Here is a 25,927-nt window from a genome sequence, read left to right as displayed (position 1 = left end):
GATCCCACCAACTGCAGAAGATGAGAGCCCTGGCTTCCCACCACCATCTCCATCACCAAACCCCTCCCTGTTCAAAGCAATGCAAGTGCTCTGCTCACACACACCAAAAAGAAATAACTCTTATGTAAAAATATTCCCTCCTGTAGAAAGGCCCAAGATGGGGGTTGTTAAGTGCTCAGAAGCAACCTGGATAGATATTTTTTTCGTATTTCATTTTTTCAAGCACCTTCCTCTTCAATCCTCAAAGCTTTGCTCCTTTTTTGAAGCACCTTCAGCTGCTTGCCTGAATACCTACCCTTTCTGTTTACTCTTAAAAGGAGTTTTCAGGATTGTCAAGTATTAACAAAAACAGCAGAAGGAGATTTTTTTACCTCATATAAATTATAAAAATAGAAATGCAACTTTTTTAGCTCACTTCACCAAAGCCATTGCTCTGTCCCATGTATAGTTTTATATGGATGAAGAGCAGGGGGGACGACCCCATACTCACTGCTTTGGACTTCTATGCTTGGAGCTTCCCAGCATTTTCCCATCTCTCCTACCCAACCGAGGGCAGGTTTCCATGCCCTGATCCCCACTACAGCAGTGTTGAGCCCTGTTTTGGGTTGAAACATGGTTATTTTAAATGCAGAAGAGGCCAGGAATTTGTTAGCAGGAGGAAACAGGAAAATGTCCCTGCTGTCTCAAGAACACAACTCCCACAAAGAAAGTTCCTTCCTGTGCCAAAAATAACCTTCCCCTTTGCCCCTTTTATTCTTGCATTTAAAAAGAAATTAAAAGCAAGCAGGGATGCTGTCTTCTGAGGTCCCTGCTCCTCCTTACCGAGTCAAAAAACCTTTTTCCATGTCAAATATCCTGAGCTTGAATGGCTTTGGGGTTTCCCCAGAGATTTCTCCTTCATTGCCTCCGTTTACACACTCCTTTCCACATCAGAGGATGGCAGGAACGCCTGTGGCAGCACTGATCTGAATTCACTACCAATAATTCAAGAACCAATTATTAAATCTAGATTGGGGGGGGGGGGTCCAGAATTAAAGGAAATTATTTGCAATCAAAATATATTTCAGCTTGGAAAAGCGTTGATGCTTGCAGACAGGTGGCTACGGCACTTGTGCCAATTTCGGAAACGCCTCTGCCCTTTTTTTCCCACTTTCCCAGCTTTAACAGCTGTGACCTCTCAGACCTCCCCATATCCTTCTGCAAATCCTCCTTCCAGGCGAGCCCGGCAGGCAGTGCAAGCTGCAGATGCTGTGGTGCCCAGTCAGCACCTGGGGATGCACGGACGGACGGACGGGGAACAGGGAAGCTGCCGGGCGCAGATGGTCAGCTTCACCACGAGCCCCAACGAAGGGGCACCTGTGCCAAGAGCGGGCGCAAATCCGGCCTTGCACTGAATCCTAGCTCTGCTGCACACAGGGGTGCCAGAATCAGGCCCTGGGGAGAGCCAAGGGGAGTATGCTCCTGCCTGGTAGCAGGCAAGGGGCTTTGCAAAGCTTCAGCTGTAACCAGCACTTCTTGCTTCACTTAGAAGCAAGACAGGAACAAAGGCAGAGGATAAATCCACAAAGTACTTCCCTGACTTTATGTTACAGTAGCTAGGCATGGTAAAAGAAGTTAATTTATAAGTTCCTCACAGCAGTTAGAGACATCCAAAGCACTTCTTACAAGTCCTTGCGTTACTTGTGCTTGGTAAAGATCATCCAATATGAAAACCACACACATCCTAACAAAAAAACTCATGGTTTGGAGGAAACACTGCGGCTTCATCCCAGAGCAACCTCCATCAGACAGAGATTTTGGGTGTAGAATGAGGAAACCACAGTGCTCTGCCAGGGGAAGATAACCAGGCAGGAATGGTATTACTCAGTACTAAATGAGCTAATTCTGATTATTTTGAAGGCAGCAGAAGGAAATAAATGCCCAGGTATTGAGAAAGCTGATTACATAGGGTTTGGGTATACAGTAAGGTATGAATATAACATTATTTAGGTATTTGCCTCCATATCGAGTACAACACAAACTCAACTGGCAATATTCACTATCTCAGCCTAAGGGCAAAACACACCTGACCTACCCTGAGAGAGATGAACAAGCCTGCTGCCATTGGTACCACAGCATCTCCCTCCTCCATTCCTTCTCCCCATTGCATTCCCAGCTCCTGGATAATGGCTGCTGCTGCCCAGCGAAGCTCTTGGAGTTCTTATTTATGAAGGGTCAGTCCTGCTCTTGAGCCAGCCCCACACCATCCTCCAAACTTGACTTTCATATCCTATTAAATCATCTTATCTCTTAGTTGTCACCTCTAAGGACATGCAAACAGCCACACTTTTAACAGACAGGTGATTAATGAAGCAAGATACCTGCTTGCTCTTTGCTTTCTGCAGCCTGATTGCTGCCAACAAAGGGCTTGCTCAGAGCAGGAGCGGCACCCAAGACGCACGCATCCCTCTGCATTCGTTAATCCAAGAGTTTCTTCCAGCGTTTTAAGAGGTTTGTTGTTGGTTTGTTTTATTTCTCAGGCCAGGAAGAAACAGATGGATCCATCCTTCAGCCTGAAAGAAGACTAAATGTTTACTTAGCCTGGAAAGAATTAATCAGTCGAAAACGATGCTCAAGCACTTGCCAAGTGACCTCTCTGCCCCCGCAAACTGGTTCGCTCTTTCCCTGAGCCCCGAGACCTGCCCGGGCACAGCCCGACGCGAGCAGCCCAGATGCCAGCAGCAGTTGGACTCAGCTCAGTGCACCAGCTCATGGCAAGGTTTGAACGAAGGTATCACAATTTTACCATCACTGGGAGCTGATAAGAAGCAATTTGGGTCATTTATGCTGCACGGAGCTGCCATTCAGCCATGCTGCACTCCCCCCTTCCTCTTTTTTTTTTGTGTTTTTGTTTGTTGGTTTTTTTTAAATATCAACTTTCACACCGGAATCACCACAGGAAAACTTCTCGGATCGAGCTGCTAAAAGGCTGGAGAAGTTACAGCCCTTTGTAGCAAAAGATATTTGGGGAAAAGAGTGGGAAAAGAGAAGCTCTGCCATTACTAATCTCTTAGTAGGGTAGAAATTTAGAAATTAAATACATCACTCACTCCTGCAGCTGTCACTGTCAGGTGAAAAATCGGTGACTGTGTAAATACCCAGTGCCAGAAAAATATTCTCAAAATGGGATGCAGTTAGGACGGATTATTAGCCTTAGAAAAACCACTTCCAAAGGTTCAAAACCATTTCAAAAAGAGTTTTAAATATGGCATATGTGCAACTTGGAAAACCATATCCCCAAGCAGATTTCATCTGGCCAGACTACTCAGTTGCTGCTGAAGCCTGGGTTAGAAAGGGTGAATACTATCATAAAAAATATACATTTTTGCTGAAGCCTGGGTTAGAAAGGGTGAATACTACCATCTAAAATATGTATTATTTTTTTTTAAGCCACAGTTGGCATCTGGGGAATCTGAATGTACAAAAGGAACAGCAGTACCTGAAACCTTGTGATCCCATGAAATATTTTATCCTGGAGCATCTGGGCAGGAGCAAATAGATGCCCTAAGAGAGAGTAAGCAGCACTGAGAGAGGTTAAAAGGCTTTGGAGACCTGCTTCGATTCCCAGCATCACCACAATTGGTCCCTGCATGACCAAGATATGTCCCCAAGAGTGGACGAGGAGGGTATCAACCCTCTGCTTTCTTCCAGATGGCATCTGCCCTGATTGCCTAGGATCCATCCTAGAACTTGCACACTAATCCACAAATCACATTATAACATCCATAATTAACATTCTTCTACTAAAGCTTTTCCTGTGCTTTTGTTGGAGTTAATGATTTGAGTTCAAAGTGCTTTTTCCATCTCCACACTGCATTTCAAGATCCTGACTGTGGACTCCCAAGTAAATGAAGAGGAAGGGCAAGTCCTGACCTACTGGTCATGTACATGCCACCACATTTAGGGTATTTTGGATATAACCTATAGGAAGGGAGCAATTGCTGCCTTCACCATGCAAAGACCACAGCCACCCCAAAGCATCAAGAGCTGCTGGGCTGACGCTCCAAGAGATGACATGAGAGACCGACCATAGCATGGGGAGGACCATTTCATGTCTGGTGTCTCAGCACCTGAAGATGGGCTTCCAAACACTGGAGATGACCTCTCTGATTGTCTGGGCACAAACTTTCATGTCTCCCACCTGAGTCCCTGCACCAGCTGATCCAATCCCGACTCAAAACTGCTGATCTGCAGCTGAAAACTCCCAATTTTTAATCTGTATAAACCTCCTTGCTAAGGATGTTCTGCTTTTCTTTGATAGCTGCTGTACTCTGAAAGCAAGGAGAAGTGGTCACAAAAGAGGGGAAAAAAAATCCCAGCTAATGAATTACCACTCATCAGCAAATCCTCTACTAACCCACTGTGCGTGTGCTCTCTGTCTATTATAAATACTAAGTAAAACATATTAGCTTAATATGCCATGGGGTGGGAGCAGCCAGTCAGCAAGACACTGATCATGAGCAGTAGCTCGTTGAGAAGCGACACAACCACTTGCGAGCATGTCTGCACTGTTATACAACGTAGGCAATGCCCTACATGCTGGATTTAGTTAGACCCTAAGGGAGCTTTCCACTTGGCTTGTCCAGCCCTGGGAGCTGATAACGCTCCCACAGCACCATGATGCAACTGGAGATGGTGGGCCCAATGTGAAAAGACCCAAGCATCCGGTCACTTCCTTGCAGCTCTCAAAACGAGTGCTTCTTGCAGCCTTACCGATATACAGTCTGTCTGTCTGTCTGTCTCTCTCTCTCAGCTTAGTTATTGTGTTAGTTTATTCTTTTCTATGGGAGCCTTTGGTCAAATGAGCATCATGGGTGTAATATAGCTCTCCGTATTTGTGCAGAACTATGTGAGGCTTGCAAGTCTGCTCAGTTCACTAGGAATGATAGCAGCCTTCCAGTACCTAGAGGGGGCTATGAGAAAGCTGGAGAGGGGCTTTTTACAAGGGTCTGTAATGATAGGACAAGGGGAAGTGGCTTTAAACTGAAACAGAACAGATTTAAATTAGATATTAGGAAGAAATTCTTTACTGGGAGGGTGGTGAGACACTGGACCAGGCTGCCCAGAGAAGCTGTGATGCCTTGTCCCTGGAAGTGTTGAAGGCCAGGATGGACAGGGCTTTGAGCAACCTGGTCTAGCGGGAGATGTCCCTGCCGATGGCCGGGGGTTTGGACTAGATGATCTTTAAAGGTCACTCCCAACTCAAACCGTTCTATGATTCTATGAATTGGCATTTGAACAAACATTGACAGTTGAAACCACTTGGTCCAGGGAGCCTCCTCTCTGTCCTGCAGCAGGACACAGCATGAAGGATTCATTCTCACAGGGAGATAGAGGAAAGGTGGCAGGCTGGAAACAGAAAGAGGTTGCATCAAACTGGCATTTGCAAACCCCATCACAGATCCAAAATCTTGCCCCAGGCTGGTGCCCACACTGCTGACCCACACCAGCCATGTCTCTTCTAGTAAGTAGTTTGGACCCTTCAGAGTAGATCTGTAGAGGTAACCTGGTGCTCCACACTACAAATTACTTTCATTTCAGCAAAACATGTCCTTTGCTTTGCTCCTGCCTGGCTTTGATGATCCAGTGCCCACCAGCAGTTACAGAACATCCTCAGGACTGGTTTTACCTACAAGGGGTTGAGTCTGAGCCTCCAAGACTGGTCTGTGAAGCCACCTGAAGCTCAGCAACTGGAGACGTTCCACTCAGGAGACCGACTTCAAAATGTTGCCCTGACCCAGATGAAAATAATGCTGAGGATGCAACTGATGCCTACTACAAGGGACAGTGCCATGCTCTTCTACAGTGGTTTTATACCATCACACTTTGGGGGAGGCAGGGTAAGAGAAGGAAGATCCTCCATTTATACATTATCCATTCTATGGACTGGTTGGCTTCCCACTCATTTCCATCAATCATGAGCACCTCAGGCCAAAAGGATGCAGGAGAGTTCAACATCTCACATGACAGAAAGCCAGTGCCAGGCTGGGGGTTCATCAGGAGGATGGCTCTCAGTGGATGCTGGTACAGAACCTGGTGGTGGAAACCACTGCTTACATATCTTTAATTTATGGGAGACATCTGTATTTGGCTGGGGGTAAGTATTACAAAAGTAAAACTATGCCCCGATGATGCTAAATGAGATGTCGCTTTTATTCTCAGCTATGCTCATCACTTACATGTCTGTAGAATCTCTCTATGATCAAAACCCAGCTTTCTGCATTTCCTCTCCTAAATCCAGAGCACAAGATGTTTTCTGGGCTACAGATCTAAAGCTACATTTCAACAGCCAAATAAGAAGCCAGACCATCCCAAGGTGCCTTATGGCCACATGAAAAAAAACGTTATTATCCGTACCTCTGCAGGAAATGCAAAGCACTTCCCTTAAATAATGTAAAGCAAAGGCTATAGCTATACCTCACTAATTCAGAAAGGGAGGGGAAATAAGCAGAAATTGCCCATTTTTTCAGCCAAACTAGTTAAGCATCTCCTTTATCTGCTCACAACCAACACAGCTCCAAGCAGGTGATGAAGCTGAAAGATATCTCAGCAAGAAAAGATCCAAGTTTGGGAAATGGTGGGCTCCCCAAAGAAGGATGCTCCAGGCTCCAGGGAAGGGCTGATCCAAGATCAACACAACACCCTGTCAAGTAAATAACCCATCATTGCCTCCCCAGGTTCGAATGTGATGGTTTTATTTTTAATAGAATCCATTCAAAACTCGACTACTCCATTAACCAAAATTAAAAAAAGAAAATCCCATTATTCTTAAGTATGTTCATATGCATTTAAAGCTGGTAGTTAACCTCTGAGTCCCGTTTTTATTTTGTTTTCATTAGTTCCTCCAAAGTAGAGCTCGATTACTGTGGCCGACCCTTTGAGGAGGAATCCGGAGCGCTCCCTCCAAAGCCAGCAGCCTTGAATTCACGCAAAAGCAGCACAAAATACAACTTCATGGCACAAGGTTGCCCCCACACAGGACAGAACTGGGGGGACTGGGAGGATGGAGGGGACAGCCCAGGCAGGAAGCAGGCTGGTGCAGCCCCCGTCTCCCCCTGCAAAGCTGCCCAGCTGGGATGTGCTGCTTGGCCAGTTAGCTGGGAAAGCACCCAGCCGTCAGCTCTGTCTGGGGGGAATGCACTAGGAGGAAAAAAAAAAAAAATGAGGAAAAAAAGGGGGGAAAGGAAAAAAGGAAAAAAGAAGAAAGACTAGAGAAAGGGGAAAGAGATGGGAAAGAGGAGGAAAGAAGGCGAAAGAGGGGGAAAGAAGATATAGAAAAAAGAATACAAAGGGGGAAAAAAGAAAGAAGACTGACTGTTGTAAAGTGTCTGTCTTTCTGCAAGGGGGGAGTGCTGAGCATATGAAAGATTAATCCCGAGCTTTGCCCAAAAGAAGCGACATTGTTTTTTAAAGCCTCTAAACTAGTTCCTAACAGAAACTGGATTATGCTAGGCCAGATGTCAGGGCTTCTCAGAAACAATACAGGGTTGTGTATCTCATACCATCCTCATTAAAAAGATTAAAAGTACTTCCTATAGAAAGAAAAAAAAATGTATTTTCAAATGGGAGCCACAGTTTCCTCCTGCCTATAATGTCTCCAATCCCAGCAGATGAATTTCACTTTAATGAGATGTCATTTTGGAGAATGGTTTAACATCCCTTCAAAAAAAATCTTAGCCCTAAACCTCGTAAAACCACGTCGAGATTATTAAAAGAAAATTTACCACACAGACAAAATAAAATAAAACAAAATAGAACCCGCCAATTCGCAGAATCCATGACACGGCCGTTTTTAAATGTGATGGAAAAGGCTTTCCAAGTTATCTGCTTAAACACAGGCTTTCTGTTTACTTCTCACTTTCATGTCAAATGAATTTGGGAAGAAAAAAATTGACAGGAACTTTAAGGGCATTAGTCACATTTCGACTCCTTTTTCAGATTAATGCATCAAAAGCCGGGGAGGCAGAGGGGTATTTTATCATCTTGATAAAATAAAATTAACTCCTGGTACCCCAACCTCTGCCCGTAGGGTTATGATGCTCATGATCCTTCACCTGCGTGCTTGGAGATCCAGTAGCATTTGGCACCAGGAGCAGAGGAAGCACAACCCCACCAGAGCATCATCTGAACAAGATAAATAACTCATAAACCCCCCAAAAAATTGGAGATTGCAGTCTGGTCTTCGCAGGCTCCTCTGAGCTTGAAGAGCAGCTTCTCGACAACAGCATCAGTCCAGTTTGTGCTCCAAACTGGTCTGCAGGAGGTTGGGATCCCACCTCTTGGACCCCTTCTCCCCACTAAAGTGAAGGTATCAACCAGCAAAAAAAATAAACGGACCGAGGAGAGAAGACAGCTTTTGCTGAGATCTTTAAAAGAAACACCATCCCTGTCTACTCACAATATATGATAACTTCGATTAAAGCTTCCCCCCATTTGAGCACTCAGCAATTATCAACAGTCGAAGCCCACATTAACAGTTTTCTGTCTTCCCTGCAACTTTCAAGATGATGCCCCAGCACCGAAGAAATATGGATTTGCTCCATCCATCATGCATAATGGCCCCGAACCACACCCTCAGCTCTCAACCCCAACCACTGACCCCCTGGGATTAGGAACATGCCATGATTTAACATAATTTCCTCTTGAAGAGCTGCAGAAACACCTTTAGACCCTGCATCATCTTGAAGACGCATGGAGAGCAGCATCTTCGCTCTCCAAAATTGCTTGATGTCTTCTCCTGGAGATGTGTTGAGTAAATACATGACAGCAGTGTCTGCTTAGTAACATGGAGAAATAATCAGGTGTTATTTATTTGCCTCTGGCTTCTTCACATTGAGATTGTTGAGACAGCGGTTAAAGGTGGAGAGAGAAGGATCCTGTAAGCACAGAGCACACCATGGGCAGAGCTGGCACTGAACACTACTTTGCCAGCCTGCTTCTAAGTAATTCCAACACCTGTCGCTAAACCGATGCACATTTTGGTCTCCATGCAATAGTGTGCCACTGCCAGATTTTGTATTTTCACAGCTATGTCAGAAATTAAAAAAAAAAAAAAAGTCCTCTCCAGACCAAACTAATGGTTCATGGACTAAGCTGGTTTCCACAGGCACCAACTCCAGATGGTTTTGGAGAAGAGGTATGGATACCTCAAACAGGAAAGTGCAGAATGACAGCCAGGGAGATGTCTCTTACAAATGTACATATTTAACATAATTCTAAGTAGATGCTGCTCTCAAAGTCTTGTACCATAAAATCCTGCAAACTAAACACCTTGCAGTGGTGGCTTATCAAGGTGGTTCTCACATGGGATGCTTCAGCATTGTCCTTCTAATGGTCGCTGGGTCTTGTTTAGGGGAATTAGGACATTTGCTGCCATCCTCACGTCCCTTTTCAGAAGAAGCTGTCAGCATAAAGGTAATTCATGGGATCATCATCCCAACGGCCTCCAAAGCACAGCAGACACAATGACTGGGGCTGCCCTTTCCCCTGCTCTCTCCAGTTCTTGGCCAACAGCTAATTTTAAAAAGGCATCTTCATTTTCTCCCAAAAGTTGGGGGTTTTAAGCAGAAGGACATTCTTCATCATTTGAGCCTTCTGAAATATGTCCCATAGTGCTTCACCCTGTACAGCAGTATCTTCCACAAGTGCTAAAAAGAATTCCCCAGAAAGCTCCAAGCCATAGTGGTGATCATAACTCCACGCCAGCAAAGCAAATGAAGCAGAGAAGGGATTTCCCCTAACAATGGCTGCTGAGATGAGGACTAAACCATGCCACATCAGACCTGAATCAACTCCCCAAGGGGCCACCACTCTGGCTCTTGAATTGCCAGCATGGGCAAAGCTACTCAATGTTGGGTTGTAGGACAAGCAACACACACCAACGAATCTCAAACACTTCTCAACAGTTTCCAAAGATGTCACAAAACCTGGAAAAACCCATCCCATTGCCAGAATGGACAGACTTCCTGGGGAACCTTAAGAGTGCAACCAAAAAGCTCAGAAGCAATTGAATTACTGCGGCTTAACATGTTACTGCCCATCAGCCTGGATTATGGTAAACGACTCTGTGCAGACTGTAAAACTTGGGTTCAAAGTGCTGTGCCATGGTGGCTCGGCCACTTTGCATCACCTTGATCTGCAATGCAATGGGAGGCATGCAGAGAGGAGGAGACAGCTTCCCCGGAAAGCCACAAGGACATGGTCTCCCCCACAGAAAAAGAGAGGATATACTGAGTTTTCACATTCGTGCCATGCAGCAAGTATTCATGGCAAGGCAACTATAGAGTTCTGCGTTCTGCAGGAATTAGACATAGCAATTGATCTGGGAAAGCCATGCAGGCACGGACCCACTACAGTGCACGTGCTTCTGTCCTGCAGCTCAAGGCTTTACTTCAGCTGTGTGTCCCTTCCCCAAGGGTTTAGGCAGAAAGAGTTAACTTACATGCTGACAGCAAACCAAGACCAGCACTGTGGCTCCACTTGCCCCAGTCAGACATGGAAAACACTCCACCGCAGAGGGAGAAGCGAGCACCATTCCTGATCACACGATATCATTGTCTCAAGGAGGTGAAACTACTATTTCACTTCTGCCAGGAAACATGTAACAGGACTCAAGACATGACAGCAGAGTGGGACCACAGAGCAAGGGAAGTCTGAAGGGCTTCCCAGGGAGGGGATGGCAGGGGCTGCATGAAATTAACTCAGCACCTCAGCGTGGGATTTGGGGGAAAAGATGATGATGATGTTGCACAAGAGAGGAGACCAAGCATCAGGACAGCCCTGGAAATTGGTGGCCTCCACACACCCTCAGCAGGTATCTTTTCTGGTCTGCAGAAGCTAGAGAGACAGCAACAGATGGCCCCATCATTGGAATTGTTCAAGGCCAGGCTGGATGGGGCTTTGAACAACCTGATCTAGTGAATGATGTCCCTGCACATGGCACAGGGGTTGGACTAGTTGCTTGTCAAAGGTCCCTTCCAACCCAAACCATTTTATGATTCTGTGAACTGGTTGATGAGTTGGGTTGACTGGCTGGAAACGGATCTCTGAAAACTATTGGTAAGAGAGCAAAAAGAATCAGAAACCAACTACTCGCCCACTGTGAAGAAAAGGAAGAGATGAGACAGGGAGGTCGGTGTGTCCACGCCACCTGGCACACAGTATCTCAACCTCCTGAAGAGACAGTGACTAGCAAAGACAGTGGTTTCTCCTCCTCTTGGGCCCTCAACCATATGTCCCTTTGCCCTGGTGAAGTGGCACTTGCACCCAGCACTGTGGCTGAGCACCAGCCCGTTTCACAACCTGCATCACCCACTTTACCTTTCAGGGCAAAAGCCTAAAGGCTTTGCAGGGGAATGGGTGGCGAGGACCCAAATCAAGCCCAGAAAGCTCTCACTTCCATCTTAGTCCATTCAATATGCTTCAGGCCAAGGAACAGAAAGAAAAGAAGAAAACAAAACTAAGCCACACAAGTGTATCCTCTGCTGACAAGTGTTTTCTACTGAACAGGCATTTCTCTGACAAATGTTGTATTATCTTGTTCTTTACTTATTTATAGTGCTGGAGGGGTAGAACTGTCCCTCAAGAGGTGCTGCTAAGTTTTCTGAAGGAAATATCTGAGCTTCTCCATCAGTGCCAGACTATTATTTGTAGACAGATTACTTTTCTTTTAAACACATGCATCAGTATTTTAGACAAAAACTCTTCAAAGTGGGTCAGTGTTCAACTCACTCATCAGGGGGTCTATAAACACAATATCAGCCATTATGCACAGGTGTCTCTGCTTCCAAAAATGTGTCTTAAAATGGCTCTGTCTCTCCATGAGAGGGTGAGCTGGTGTCTCCTGCAGACGTTGGTGCATCCTCCTTCTTCAAGCCAATGCTCTTGGCTCTGTGCTTCCTGGCTGAGCCCATCACAGGCACGTCATCCCCTGTGCAGGGACATGGATATTTTCCACTGCTGTCTTGGAATGGATGCTCAATGACATTTGGGTTTGCCCCATTTATCCTGCTCTGCTTGCAAGAAAACTGTCCCTTCGGTGGAGGATGTGGATTTGCAAGCAGAGGGTATCTGCAATGGCCAGGAGCATCCTCCTGTTGTTATCCTCATCTGCTCCTTCCAGCCAAGGTGTGTTGGGGTGGAGGATCCTAGCCACACCAGCAGATGCCCTACTTAGCTTTCTAGCAGTTTCCACAATCTTACAGCACACCCGACACCAGAAGGCTTCGGCTGACTCTGGGCAAGGTCTGTGAAAACTGGACATCCTGGTTTACTGGTGGCTGCATCTGCTGACACCACATGAACCACAGAAAGAGGCTGAAAGCAGGAGCAGCATCGCTGCCGTCGCTCAACATGTCACTTCATCCATCTCAACTCCTCCACAGCAACTCACTCAGCCCTCTCCTGGTGGCGAGAGGCTGCAGGAGGAGAGGGCATCCCCCCACGATTTCTAAGCAATGACCAACCGCAATGTCAATAGGAGCAAATGAAATTTAAGACAAGCAAATCACAGCTTTTCTGAGCTGCACTCCTGCAAAGCAGAGAGAGATAAGGGGGAGGAGTGAAAAGGAGAATCAATAAATCTTAACCTCATTCACAATGATCTGGAGCTCTTATTAAGTAAATTAATTTAAGTTAATTTAACTCGATCATGACTCCTGATCACAGTGATTTAGTGAGGGGGAAATTGCATTAGGAAAGGCCACACTTGCTAGATAGAAGAACGGAAGAAAATTAGATCCACTTAGCAATGTGAATTAATATGGAAATAGCAGGTGTAAATTTAACCTTATCAAGAGAGTGAAAATTATCTTCATAAATTTGGAGAAATAGCCCCCAAGTTGCTTATAAATCTGTTTAAAACAAAAATATTACAAAAAGTGTAGTAAAATTAATTTAAAATATACTCCCATCTATTGCCTCTAAGAAAAGTCAGCAGCAGGGCGAAGTTTAATGCAACCTAGCAATAAGGGGAGAACGCAACTCATCATGGAGGGATTAGCACCGGTTACGTCCAGATGTGCAGCGACTCTCCCCGTCATTCATTTCCCAAAGGCACAACCCTCTTCATCTTAGTCTGCGGAATTGGGGGAGTTTCTCAGCAACAAGGGCAACGTCCCAGATACCCCAGCAAGGGGTTTTGCTGCAAACTACAGCACAGATACTCAAAAAGAGAAGGGGGAATCTCATAAACATCTTTAACGACAGCAAGTTCACAAGACAGAGAAGAACACAAGTCCTGTCGGAAGTTTATTATGGCAGCACATTAAATCTGAAAAGATCGGTAACTGTGTAAAACACTTGAACATCACTTTTGGACTCCTCAAAACCTGATTTCATAGTAGGAATTTCTCCTTAGCATCAGCTAGAAACCAATTTGGGGGCAGCATTTGACTGCAGCACCACCAGCCTTTTAACATCACACTTCTGGCTTAAGGTGAAAAGGGTAATAAAAATAAATTAAAAAAAAAAAAAAGGAAACAAAAATAAAATAAAAAAAAAATAATTGACCATTCAGCATGATGAACACCAAAAGATAAATATGAGTAGGTGACTAAACCAGTGCTCCAGGCATGCACAGTGTGCTCCACTGCCACCAAAGCTGCCCATTTCTTGGCAAAAGCAAAGCACCAGAAAGCAGCTCCCAGCTTGTTGCTTGCTAGAGGTCCAACAGGATGCTATGAACGATGGAACAAAAACACTTATAAAAACTAGAGGAGAAGCATTTGCCACATGCTTCCTCCAGACAGTCCAAATGACTGATCACACACAAAGAAGGTAACGGGGAGAGTGAGTAAGAGATTTATTGCTTCTTTAAAATACAATTGTTTTAAATTGCTGATGGCATTTTGTCAAGATTTGTCTGAAACAGCTGTAAGATCTAAACTACATCATTTAATGAAATCAGAGATTAATACAGATAAAATTATTCTACAAGTGGGAGCTCTCAGCCAATCATGGCAGCACAAACAGGTTGCTCCTCTGCAGAATCAGTGCTCGGCTGAGAAAGACCCACCACCCCGCAGCTGGAGACTCCTGCTCTCACCCTGCCTGAATCCCCTGCCTGAGGCTCCTGCCCTCCTCAGTTCTCACTGTGGACCCTCCATCCATCAGCCATCCAAATCATAGAACCATAGAATGGTTTGGGTTGGAAGGGACATTAGAGACCATCTAGTTCCAACCCCCTGACGTGGGCAGGGACACCTTCCACCAGACCAGGTTGCTCAAAGCCCCATCCAGCCTGGCCTTGGACACTTCCAGGGATGGGGCATCTACAACTTCTCTGAGCAACGTGCTTCAGTGTCTCACTACCCTCATTGTAAAGAATTTCTTCCTAATACCTAATCTAAACCGACTCTCTTTCAGCTTAAACCACTCCTCCTTGTCCTATCACCACATGCCCTTGTAAAAAGCCCCTCTCCAGTTTTCTTGTAGCCCCCTTTAGGTACTGGCAGGCTGCTATAAGGTCTCCCTGGAGCCTTCTTTTCTCCAGGCTGAACAACCCCAACCCTTTCAGCCTGTCTTCACAAGAGAGATGCTCCAGCCCTGGATCTGGAGTAACAAGCTGTGAGGGAAGAACCTAAGCCAAATAGTCAGAGCACAAGCTGTTTTCTATTAGCTAAGGCTGAACTCCATAGAAACACAGAATGGTTTGGGTTTGAAGGGACCTTTAAAGGTCATCTAATCCATCCCTGACATCTTCATGTAGATCAGGTTGCTCAGAGCCCCGTCGTACCTGGCCTTGAATGTTTCCAGGGATGGGACATCTACCACCTTTCTACACAACCACATTAGTCATCTATTATGGCATTGTACACGTGCATCTGCACATCATCAAGGGGCACCAGATTAAATTTGATATGGCTATGAGAAGCCCATCTCTCCCTCCCTTACAACCAATGCCTGAAAGATTTTCACAAATCAGGCTTGTACATCAATGGGATAATAGTTTTGGGCAATATCATGTCACAGTACGACATGATGATTTTCGCTATAAAGAGCATCAAGTAGCAAAAACGTCATCACGTTTCACTCACTGGGAAAGCCATTACAGAACCAAATCCACCAACAGACAGTAGGTACAAGATACAAATTCCCCTCCCAGGAATAAAACTGGGATAATTACAGAGCAGGGCGAGCCTTGCCTGGCTCACATTTTCTCTTTCAAGGTCCCAGATGAGGCACATTAACGTTGGAGGGACACTAAAGCAGTAGTTTTGTTTTACTACTACTACAACGAACAGATTCGTTGCAGAACATTTCACCATCACAAAAACTAGAAACAAAAACCAATCTTCTCTCCAATAAATGGGCAGGACTTGCAGCGAGGGCAGTGACAGAGAGAGAAGGGTCATTTGAACAGGACTGCCTATAACAAGAACAGAAAGCAGCAGCTGTTTCCACCTAAATAAAAGGAGGGAGATGTGCTCAAAATGGCAAGAAGCATGCCAGTGTGGGTGTAAATGCATTCATTAGGGGCAATCTGAGTTGCACATCAGCAACTGTAGCTACAGGAGTGACCAGAACCAGAGTCAGCATTACACCAACACTACAGGAGGAAACAAGAGATTTAAAGCCACAAGAAACAAATCATCACCTGCACACAAAATACCTGGTGCTGTAATTACCAGCAGCAAATTATGAACCTCTAAGAAGCAATACAATTTAAGATTTTATCATAACATACTTGTACATTCACAATGCAAAAGAGAACTTTGAGAAATTAATAGTAATATTTTAAAGAAGCTGCTTTTGGGGCCAAAGAAGAATCACAACAATTACTTATTTGATGGTCTGGCTTTCTATGTAGCCTGAGAGCAGTGAGCAAGCAGTAACTCTCACCAGCAGGTAAGATGCTGCCTTGATTCAGCAAAAGCATAGGATGAGGGAGCAAAAAAAAGAATATATGGTTTGTTTGTGGAAAGGGAAATGCCAGAAGCTGGCCCCAAGGACATACAAATGGAGGTGGCACCTACAAGTAGAGCAGTAACTGGAGGAGGCAAACCAGCCACCTTTGGGGTAAATGGAGGCATGTGGATCTCAGGACTTGATAAAAGGGCATGATCACATGGGAAAACATGAAAGGCAAAAGCAGCATGTGTAGAAAAAGGAGGCAGCGCAGGTAAGATTGACTGTGAAAAATCTGGGTGGAAATCAGCCATTAGCCCAAAAGGATCCCACAGTTTCCATACATGGACTTTGAAACTAAGGCCAGCATACTACACAAGATGAGGAGTTTCTCAACCAAAAGCTTGAAAAAACCAAGACAAAATAACAGACCTAATTTTATATGTTAAAGAATAGTTTGAAAGTAAACACATTTTTCTAAAATCTCCCTGTTTACCTGGTACTCTGGCCCATCACCCTGAAGTCTTCCAAAACCAACCCTCCCTTCAGATACCAGTATTTGTGAAACTCAAAGCCAAATTCACTTCTTATAGGGAAAAATCACACAAAGTGAAGCCTTAAAACCAATCAACACCATCTCCACAGCTGTCTCTCCACAGCACCCACCATAAAGGCCACCAACCCTTGGGGCATTGCTGGGGGAAATAACTTTTGGAAGAAACCACCCACAGAAGGGCATTGATGCTGGCCCATGTCACTGCTCTGCCAGAGGGGTCAATGGTGGGGGACAGCCCGCAGCATCCCTCAGCTCCTCAGGTTCATTACACTGGAATGAATAATAAAACAAGCCCATAGCAGAGAACAGCTGGCTCTCTTTGCCCAAAATACTGCCTGTGATAGTAGCAAACCAGCATTTCAGGGGGAGGAGAAGTCATTCTCAACCTAAGAATAACCAGAATATGGGTTATAACCAAAACCATCAGTTCTAATAGTGCCTTTTTTAGAGCATCAATTACCATAAGGACTTTTCTGCTTACACACAAGTTTCAGGCTTTGTCTTGGCCTCTGAGATGTTCTCTGGTAACATCTCCAGCAGCTAACAAGGCTGCACTTTGCTTGTAGCTGAAATATGAATGTCAGCATAACTGATTTAGGAAAACTCAGGCTCAAGGGTACGGCACCATCCTTCAGTGACACCTTTCTTCACATGGGTGCTGGCACGCCAAATTATTTGCTACAGGGATGGGCTGATGCTCCACACACCCAGATAACCCAGGAAGAAGCAAGTTTGTGCCTGCACCTACCTCCTGGTGTAGGTTTGGAGCACCTGCCTCCAACATGCTTTCAATAAGCTCCTCTGTAGCACCAACGTACACATTAATATTATAAAGCAGAGGGAAGGTCTGGCTTCATTAGCAGGTTTGTCCATCCTTATTTAACAGGCTACATCTATCTCCAAAAGAAGCAGCAACTTCACTTAGGTCTGATGTAAAAAGCTCTGAGTGTTTTTTGCATCTTCCTTACAGGTTATTTAATGGCTTCATGGAAACAATTAATTAAAACAGGAAATAAATACAAAGCCACAGACTTCAGTAAGCTGTTGGCCGCCAACTCAGTCTAACGTGATTAGTAATACAATTTTACACTTTAAGTCAATAAACCCTGTGTAGAAGCAGCTAAACAAACAGAGAAATTAAGCAACGAACATGCAATAGTTGTAACGCAGAGCCAGCGTGGGAACTCCCTCAGCTCCTGCATCCCAACCAGCTGCATGCAAGGAATGGAAGAATTACCTGGATGTCACAGGGCGCCTCGTCTTCCAGTTGGGAGCAGTGCTGCCAAAGGTTGATAAGGCTGGTGACACCACGTTCTTCTTCACTATCCTGTAGCGTGTCTTTATCACCTTGTTAGCAGGGGGGCTCCTTAAGAAGTGCAAATTAGCTCCTATGAGAAAGCAAATGGAAAAAAGGGTTTGAAATTTGGGTGTGCATGGGACAGGAAGGACCTCATCAATGTAGGTCATACACCCAGTTCTTTAGCACCTACAAAAAGACCTGTGGGGCACTTTAGGCATGGGACCACCATGGATGATGGTAACAGAAAGGCTCTGATGGGCTTGGGGGCATTTGGTTTCTACCAGCCCCGAACAAAACTCCATCAGGTGAATTATGTATTCACCAACAATACTTTGATCCCCAATATCTACACTGGAAACAGATTACACATTTAATCATTGCCGTTTTCATCATATTTTGCAGGATGATCTACACTCTGGTTTGTTCTGCAGAATGTTTCATGCAATTAACAGTTATATGTTTGACTCTGGTTTTCCTCCACTTGATAGCTAGCAATTTTTTTCACGGCTTTAAGGAATGCATCTAATTGCCCAACTTTTATAACATACAGCTATAACTGCCCAGATAATTAAAGCTGACACTACATGCTGAGACTAAGTCTTCTGGTTTTATAACTGATTTAAAGGGCCGACTGTTTTTCTTGGAGATACTCTAATTAAAATTATTGAAAGGTTGAGAGGGGAAAAGCAGAATCATTATTTCCCTTGAAAATGTTGTACCATCTCCATGTTTGTCTCTGCAAGAGAAGGGAGAATAAGGTTGCTTCCCAAGTAAACTGGTAATCTCAGGATACTGGATCTGTGTCAAAACAAAAAAAAATAGGGAAATGCATTTTAGAGCTGATCGCATTCCCTTGAGCACAGCGAGCAGCTTCTCCATCTCCCTGCAGAGAGGTAACGGCATCCATGGCTTTACAGTTTAATACGGAGAATATTCTCCTTCTTGTGCATTCCCAAGCAAGCTGGCATCTCGTGTTGGGTTCAGGATTAGACAGCACGAATTTCCATTCCCAAACTCAGCCAGAGAGTTACAATTTCTGGTGGGGGTGGAAGGAGAAAAGCAGGCTCTGCCATGAGAGATAAATCACTGGAAATTTTCATAATAAAGATGACAATTGCAATGCTCCTCGATACTATACTGTAAGATAAATGATCACAGAGCAAGGAGCTTATGGAGGGATTCACAGCTTTCAGCGCCACCTATAAAGCCCTGAGCACGCTCACGACACAACGCAAATAATCTCTTTTATATGGCTGCAATAAAATTTGGAAAGTGTTTGGTACAAATAGCCCAGCCAGCTCTAACTTGGCATTGCTCTTGCCCACACTGCAGCATATGGGACCTCCAGCCCCTGTTAGCATCATGCTTGAAGCCACATCCTCACACCAAAGTGTTATTTTGAAAGAGACTCTTCTACATCCCTCCAACTCCTATACGGGACCTCTGCTGAATTTATGCATCAAAATAATGCCAGCATGCAAATCAGTTTCTGCGGCACCGCAGTAAGCAGCAGACTTTTGATGATGTCATCTCAACCAGTGATCATCCGTAAAACCAGCAGCGCTACAAAGTACACTCCTAGTAAGGGTGCATTAAGTCAACCAGTCAATGTTGAACAAACTAAAAAAAACAGGAAGTTTATGCCAGCAAACCTACAGAGCTTCTGTTGATTTGGAATAACAATTAAAATAAAAGAAATCAAAATAAACCCAGATGTTTTGTGGGCCCATGTCAACCTCATGAAGTTCAATGAGGCCAAGTGCAAGGTCCTGTGCCTGGGTTGGGGCAATCCCCAGGAGCAGCCCTGGGGAGAAGGACTTGGGGGTACTGGTGGATGAAAAACTGTACACGAGCCGGCAATGTGTGCTTGCAGCCCAGAAAGCTGTTTCCTGGGCTGCACCCCAAGCAGCGTGGCCAGCAGGGTGAGGGAGGGGATTCTGCCCCTCTGCTCCGCTCTGGGGAGACCCCCCTGGGGCACTGCACCCAGCTCGGGGGTCCCCAGCACAAGCCAGGCAGGGACCTGCTGGAGCGGGGCCGGGGGAGGGACACGGAGCTGGTCCGAGGGCTGGAAGCCCTCTGCTGCGGGGAAAGGCTGGGAGAGCTGGGAGGGCTCAGCCCGGAGCAGAGGAGGCTGCGGGGAGACGTGGCTGCGGCCACTCAGTGCCTACAGGTGTTGATAAGAAAGACAAAAATAGACTTCTTAGTAGATCCTGTAGTGACAGGACAAGGGGCAACAGTTTTAAACTGAAAGAGGGTAGATTTAGATTGGACATAAAAAAGAACATATTTTACACTGAGACAGGTGAGACACTGGCCCAGGCTGCCCAGAGCAGCTGTGGGTGTCCCATCCCTGGCAGTGCTCAAGGCCATATTGCAGAGGGCTTTGAGGGACCTGATCTAGCGTAAGATGTGGAAGCTTTGAGCAACCCGATCCAGTGGAAGCCCGTAACAGGGGAGCTGGACTAGATGACTTTTAAAGGTCCCTTCCAATCCAAACCTTTGATGATTTGATGACCAGAGCAATTGCAGACACTTATTGATTTAGAGGTGAGGCAAGAAGAGAGAGAGGGAAGAAGACTGAAAACGGGTTTTCATTGCATTTCCCTGTCCTGGGACTTTTTGTATCAGACCAAATTCCTCAGGGAAGTGACTGCACCATCACAGGGGGGTTTAAAGCCCTTTGCAAGGTTTAAGCTCTAATTACAACTATAATTGCTCACAAGCATCGGCAAAATTGGAGCATTTTGCTTCAGAGAACTGTATTTAGGATTGCAAAGTGGGAACAACAACAGCACAGACATGCAAGCCCCTGCATGGTCCAATGCTGCACACACACGATGAAATCCCAGCTACGGTGAGGGCTGGCAACTGTGAGACCCTTTTGTCACCCAGGAGGCATGGACATACCCAGCTTCTCATGGAAATAGCATCAACCATATACCCAAAGCAGCTCTTTTGCACTGGGGAAGGGATGAGAGCCATAACCACGCATCCTCCCCAGACAGCAACAGCGCAAGTTGACCCTTTCCCTCTGCTGCTCCAACCTTACAAAATTATTAAGCTGGGAATTTGTTGAATACATTATTAACTTTTCCCTCCCCCCATCCTCCCCCCACAAGCTCTAGCTTCCACTAATCAACCCAGAACCTCATCAAACTCCTGCCTGACATCATCCCCTGCCTCAAGCTCATACAAGAAATAGAGGTCCCAAATTGTCGTGGTTTGCAGGCGTCCCCCCTCCTCCTTGTACAAATGGGCTGGCACCTGGTAAACTCTATTCCCCGGCAGTAATTGGATGGTGTATTCATGCCGAAGCTGCTCTTCTGAAAGTGCCTGCGTGCACGGCTCCAGCATTAACCACCTCCTCAAAGAGACTCTCCGAAGAGCTCAGTTTTCTATTATTACTTGCTAGCTGAGGGGTTTTGTGTAGATAATCATGTTATTTAGACAGGATGTTGGTTTAATTCCCTTCATTACAGGCTCCCAGGGTTGTAATTTTTTTTTCTCCGCATGATGTATTCCCCGTGGCACATTTCACTCAAATCAAACACTTTACGCTTTTATTACAAACAATACCCCAGCGTCCCCTGTTATCAGCCCAGCACACACACGCACACTCCTCGCAGAGATCCAGAGGTCAGTTCTAATGACTAATCGATCTCATTAGCTTTCCTAATTAAAAACTTTACTACCGCAATGGAAGACAAACTACAAAAAAACTGCTTGCATCATATTTGAATGGGATATGAGCATCATTTATCAGCCAGGACTCGCAGCCTGCGCCCATTGCAACGGGCCATGCGCTGCTGAGGTTGGTGCTTTATTTGGAGCCGTGCATTTCCCCTGGGCATCACTCACACCTACTGTGCCGGCAGAAAAGATCCTGGTGCAAACTCAAATGCTGACCTTGAGATTGGCAAATTGCTGCCAAAACCCTCTTACCACAGTGTTTCAAGCAGATGGGATCCAGGACCCACCAGTGCACACATCCTTTAGGGAAGGGGTTGAATGCAACATGGTTAGGAGGATCCTTAAATTTTGCTGTGAGAGGTACGAGGAATCGAACCCCTGGGGAAGCTGAAACAGAGGGCAAAAATAGGGCTGGCTCCTGGGATGTCTGCAGGAAAGTTGGAAATAACACAAAGCCTGACTTGCTTTCTAGCATCCTTAAAACATATAAGCACCTTAAAGCTTTATATTCCTCAACCATTTCAAATAGCCTCTTATTTGTATTCTGTGTCTCCTCAAAATGAATGACGTTTTAACATTTAAAAGTTATGGGTTTTTTCCAACCTCAATACAAGGTGGAGAATTAAGATCACTTGCAAGGAAGTTTCAACAAAAAAAGTAAAACCTTTTTGTAAAAACAGGTATTTACCCCCTTGGAAAGAAAAATGGGGAGGGGGAACACTGACCTGCTGTTACTCACTCCAAATCCTTCATCCTTAAAAGCTCTCATTAAATCAGAATCCTCCACTTCTGCCAAAAAATGAGCAGACAGGAAGCAGATATTAGCTAACTCTGCCTGCTTCTCAATCAAACCAGACCCAACAGTCTCAGTCCTACAATCACACAGGGCTGGCATGCAAAAGTGGGGAACACTGCACCCTGAGCCATTTATTTCTGCGTGACTGTGCCGTTACGGCAGCTCTCCAGGGATGGGCCAGCATCGTCAGCCAACCAAGCCCTAACAAGCAAGCGTGCAAGTCCATGCAGCAAGAGGAAAATGCTGCTGCTCAGGGTGGATTAGGGAAACTGCAGTATTGGTGGAGTAAATCTTGTTCACCTGTTGCTGAGAAAAAAGAAGTTAAATAAGCAAAGGTAAATTCAGGAGTGCAGATTCCCAAATTCACAAGATTATTGCTGCTTTTGGAAAAGGATATGGGATAGAAAAAGCCTCCCATAAGGGCACAAGAATGTGAAAAAAAAAACTGAAGTAATTGAGCCATGACATGACCTGAGTTCTACCAGGTCCCTACGCTGCATCACTGGCTACCATGAACCTCACAGTGCATGAGCCTCTGCTGGGGCACTGGCAGCTCAATGCCAAGCTGCTGCCACTGCCACTGTTAAACCCCAATTCGAGGCGAGCCAGGGAAGTGGTGAGTGACAAGTACATTGATCTTCCAGCACTTGGAAATGAGATGAGAGTGGGAACGAATGCAAATTGGGGAGCAGAAGCTGTGCCTTTGATATGATGCCAGTATTGTCCCCAGCTCCAGAGGAAACCTTGGGGATGCAAAGCTATGCAGTAGGGCCACCCTAAGGGACCCTTTTAACCCAGTCAGGATGAGTCCACTAAGAAAAAAAGGAAAGCAGAGGCCAAAAACCTCTGATAAAACTGAACTGCTTTTTCAAAGCAAGCCATTAGGAAGAAAAATAAAGGGCTAAGGACTATTAGTAATGTGCAAAGGATGCCACCAGTATGTCATAACTCCTGATACAGGCTCTGATGCTAGCAGAGATTTAAAAAGCATGCATTCAAAACTAAAAACATCTCCAAGAAGAGCTGAAAATATCTGCCAAAAGGTATTCTGAAAGCAAACACTTTCTAACATGAAGAAGAATCCCACAAGCACCCTTACCACGGGATTTGCTCCAGGCCTGGAAGTAAAGATTCAGCAAAACCCACGATTATCTTCTCCTCAGCTCCCAGAACAAAGTTGTTGTTCACCTGCTACTCAAAGCAAACCCACGCTGCAGCAGTAGGCGCTTGCACCAGCAGGAAAATCACCCACATGCAGTGATGCTCTGGGATGGCATGGGACCAAACCTCTCTCCTTTCCATGAGGAAAGCTGTCTCTGATCCAAGACCACTTGGCTGCTAGCTCACCTTGCTCTTCTGGCATGCCCAGAGATGAGGAGCATCCCTATTTGCAAGCACACCTGTGAAACAGGTTGGGAAGCTGCCCTGTACCATGCAGCATTAACTAAAACGTTAACAAGCAGTGTGGAAGCAGAGGATTAAGCAGAACACTGCAGGAGCACAGAGGTTGGGGTGGCCAGTGTCAAGGCACGGAGCGAGCCCTTTGCATCTCCTTTTTGTAAAGCCCCAGCAAGACTATGTCCTAATTTGATATCCTTCTATGAGAAGGTCACCCGCTTCATGGATGATGACAAACTGGTGGATGTAGTTTTTCTGGATTTTGATACAGCTTCTGATATTGTCCCTCACAGCATCCTCCTAGACAAGTTGTCCAACTGTGATGAGCAGGCACACGGTGCGATGGGTGAAGAACTGGCTGGATGGCGTATCTCAAAGGGTTTTAGAAACTACGGCTACATCTGGCAGGTGACCGGTCCCAGTGGTGTCACTCAGGGCTCAGTCCTAGAGCCAATTGTGTTCAATATTCTTATCAATGGTTTACATGCAGGAGTTGATTGTACTATTAGCAAATCTGCTGATGATACCAAATTGGGAGGAGCTGCTGACTCTTACAAGGTCAAGAGGCCTTGCAGAGGGATCTAGATAGACTGGAGCATTGGGCAATGGCATGAAGTTTAACAAGAACAAATGTCGGATCCTGCACCCAGGATGCAGTAACACTGGGAACAAGTACAGATTGGCAGAGAAGTGGCTGGAGAGCAGCCATGTGGAAAAGGATCTGGGGGTGAGGCCATTTCCCCGCAGGTACTGGTGGGCTGTAGGCTCAATAGGAGTCAGCAGTGTCCCCTGAGAGCCAAGAGGGCAAACTGCACCCTAGCGTGCATCAAACACAGTAGAACCAGTGGTCAAAAGAGAGGATTGATTTGGATTGATAAGGAAGTAGGAAGAAAGAAGGAGGAGGAAGAAGAAGAAAAAGAAGGAAGAAGAGTTCCAATTGGAAGGAACCTACAACAATTGTCTAGTCCAACTGCTGACTAGCACTGGACCAGATTTAGCATTGGTGCAACCTCAGCTCGAGTACTATGTGCAGATCTGGGCCCCACAATTTCAGAAGGATGTGAATATCCTTGAAAGTATCCAGAGGAAGGAAACACAGCTGGTGCAAGGGCTGGAAGGCATGTCCTATGACAAGCCGCTGAGAACTCTGGGTTTGCCTAGTTTGGAGAGAGGCTGAAGGGTGACCTCACTGCTCTCTACAGCTTCCTGAGGGGAAGGGGACAGGGAAATGCTGATCTCTTTTCCCTGGGATCCAGGGACAAGACACACAGGAATGGGTCAAAACTGTATCAGAGGAGGTTTTGACCAAATATTAGGAAGCATTTCTTTACCCAGAGGGTGGTCAAACACTGGAACAGGCTTCCTAGAGAGGTGGTCAAAGCTCCAAGTCTGTCAGTGTTTCAGAGGTATTTGGACAATGCCTTTAATGATCTGCTTTTAGTCAGTCCTGAAGTGATCAAGCAGTTGGTCTAGATGACCACTATAGGTCCCTTCCAACTGAACTGTTCTGTTCTAAAAAGTGGTGTGTAGTTTCAGGACAACTCAGTATCAGGATGATAAATATAAACCAAAAAGAATCCAGACAACAGCAGCAATAACAGAAATCCACAGCAAACTCCTCAGTCCTTTGTATCTGAAATACTTGGGAAATGGAAACATGCAGCTTAAGTTATCAAGGACTATTGGGAGAAAAGGAAATTTTAAAACCACAACAGAGACAGGAAACTTCTCCAGCACGAAAGGAGCTGGTTGCAGCCATTCTGCCCCAAAACTGCCTAACTGCAGGTAAACTGGAGGCACATGCAGTGCTACCAAAGAGCAGTTTAACAAGAGCACGCCAAGGAAGACAGAAATTTCCTCATTCATGTTGCAAGCCAATGATTTACTAAGCCTTGCCGAGGTGGTCACCACCCCACTGAGCCCAGCACCTTTCCACTACACCCCCAGAACAGGCTCTGCAGGCTGAAAAAGCCTTGGGAACTCACCATCTCATCAAGAATGGCCTCAGGAGGGATCTCTAGTAGACTCCCAAGATAGTCTGGGCAAGAAGCTATTTTACACCATATGCAGCACAATGGGAGGACAAGGGGTGTGCAGGGTCAGAGCCATTGAGAGGCCTTGATCCAGCTGGCTCCTGTGAGCAGGGTTGCTGTGCAGATGAGCTTCAGATGTTGGAGCTCTGATACCCACCACCCCTCCACTTCTCATCAAAATAGCATGTAGAGATAGCAAAAATACAGGGAAAATCCCAAGCATGACCCTTGTCCCTCCATCACCCCCATGGTGAGCCCACACCAGCAGG

At 45.6% G+C, this 25,927-nt stretch overlaps 1 protein-coding gene across 1 annotated transcript in view; it reads right to left on the bottom strand.

Moving 5' to 3' along the window:
• Positions 1-25,927, bottom strand: part of ZC3H3 (zinc finger CCCH-type containing 3) — a 185,232-nt gene that overhangs the window by 87,647 nt on the left and 71,658 nt on the right. The window contains 1 exon segment of the mRNA XM_040585569.1: positions 17,679-17,829. Within this exon segment, the coding sequence (XP_040441503.1) occupies positions 17,679-17,829 (151 nt within the window).

The sequence above is a fragment of the Falco naumanni genome, chromosome 3 (assembly GCF_017639655.2).
Source record: "Falco naumanni isolate bFalNau1 chromosome 3, bFalNau1.pat, whole genome shotgun sequence".
Taxonomy (NCBI): domain Eukaryota; kingdom Metazoa; phylum Chordata; class Aves; order Falconiformes; family Falconidae; genus Falco; species Falco naumanni.
Note: the sequence above shows the minus strand (reverse complement) of the source record. Positions and strands in the feature narration are given on the sequence as shown.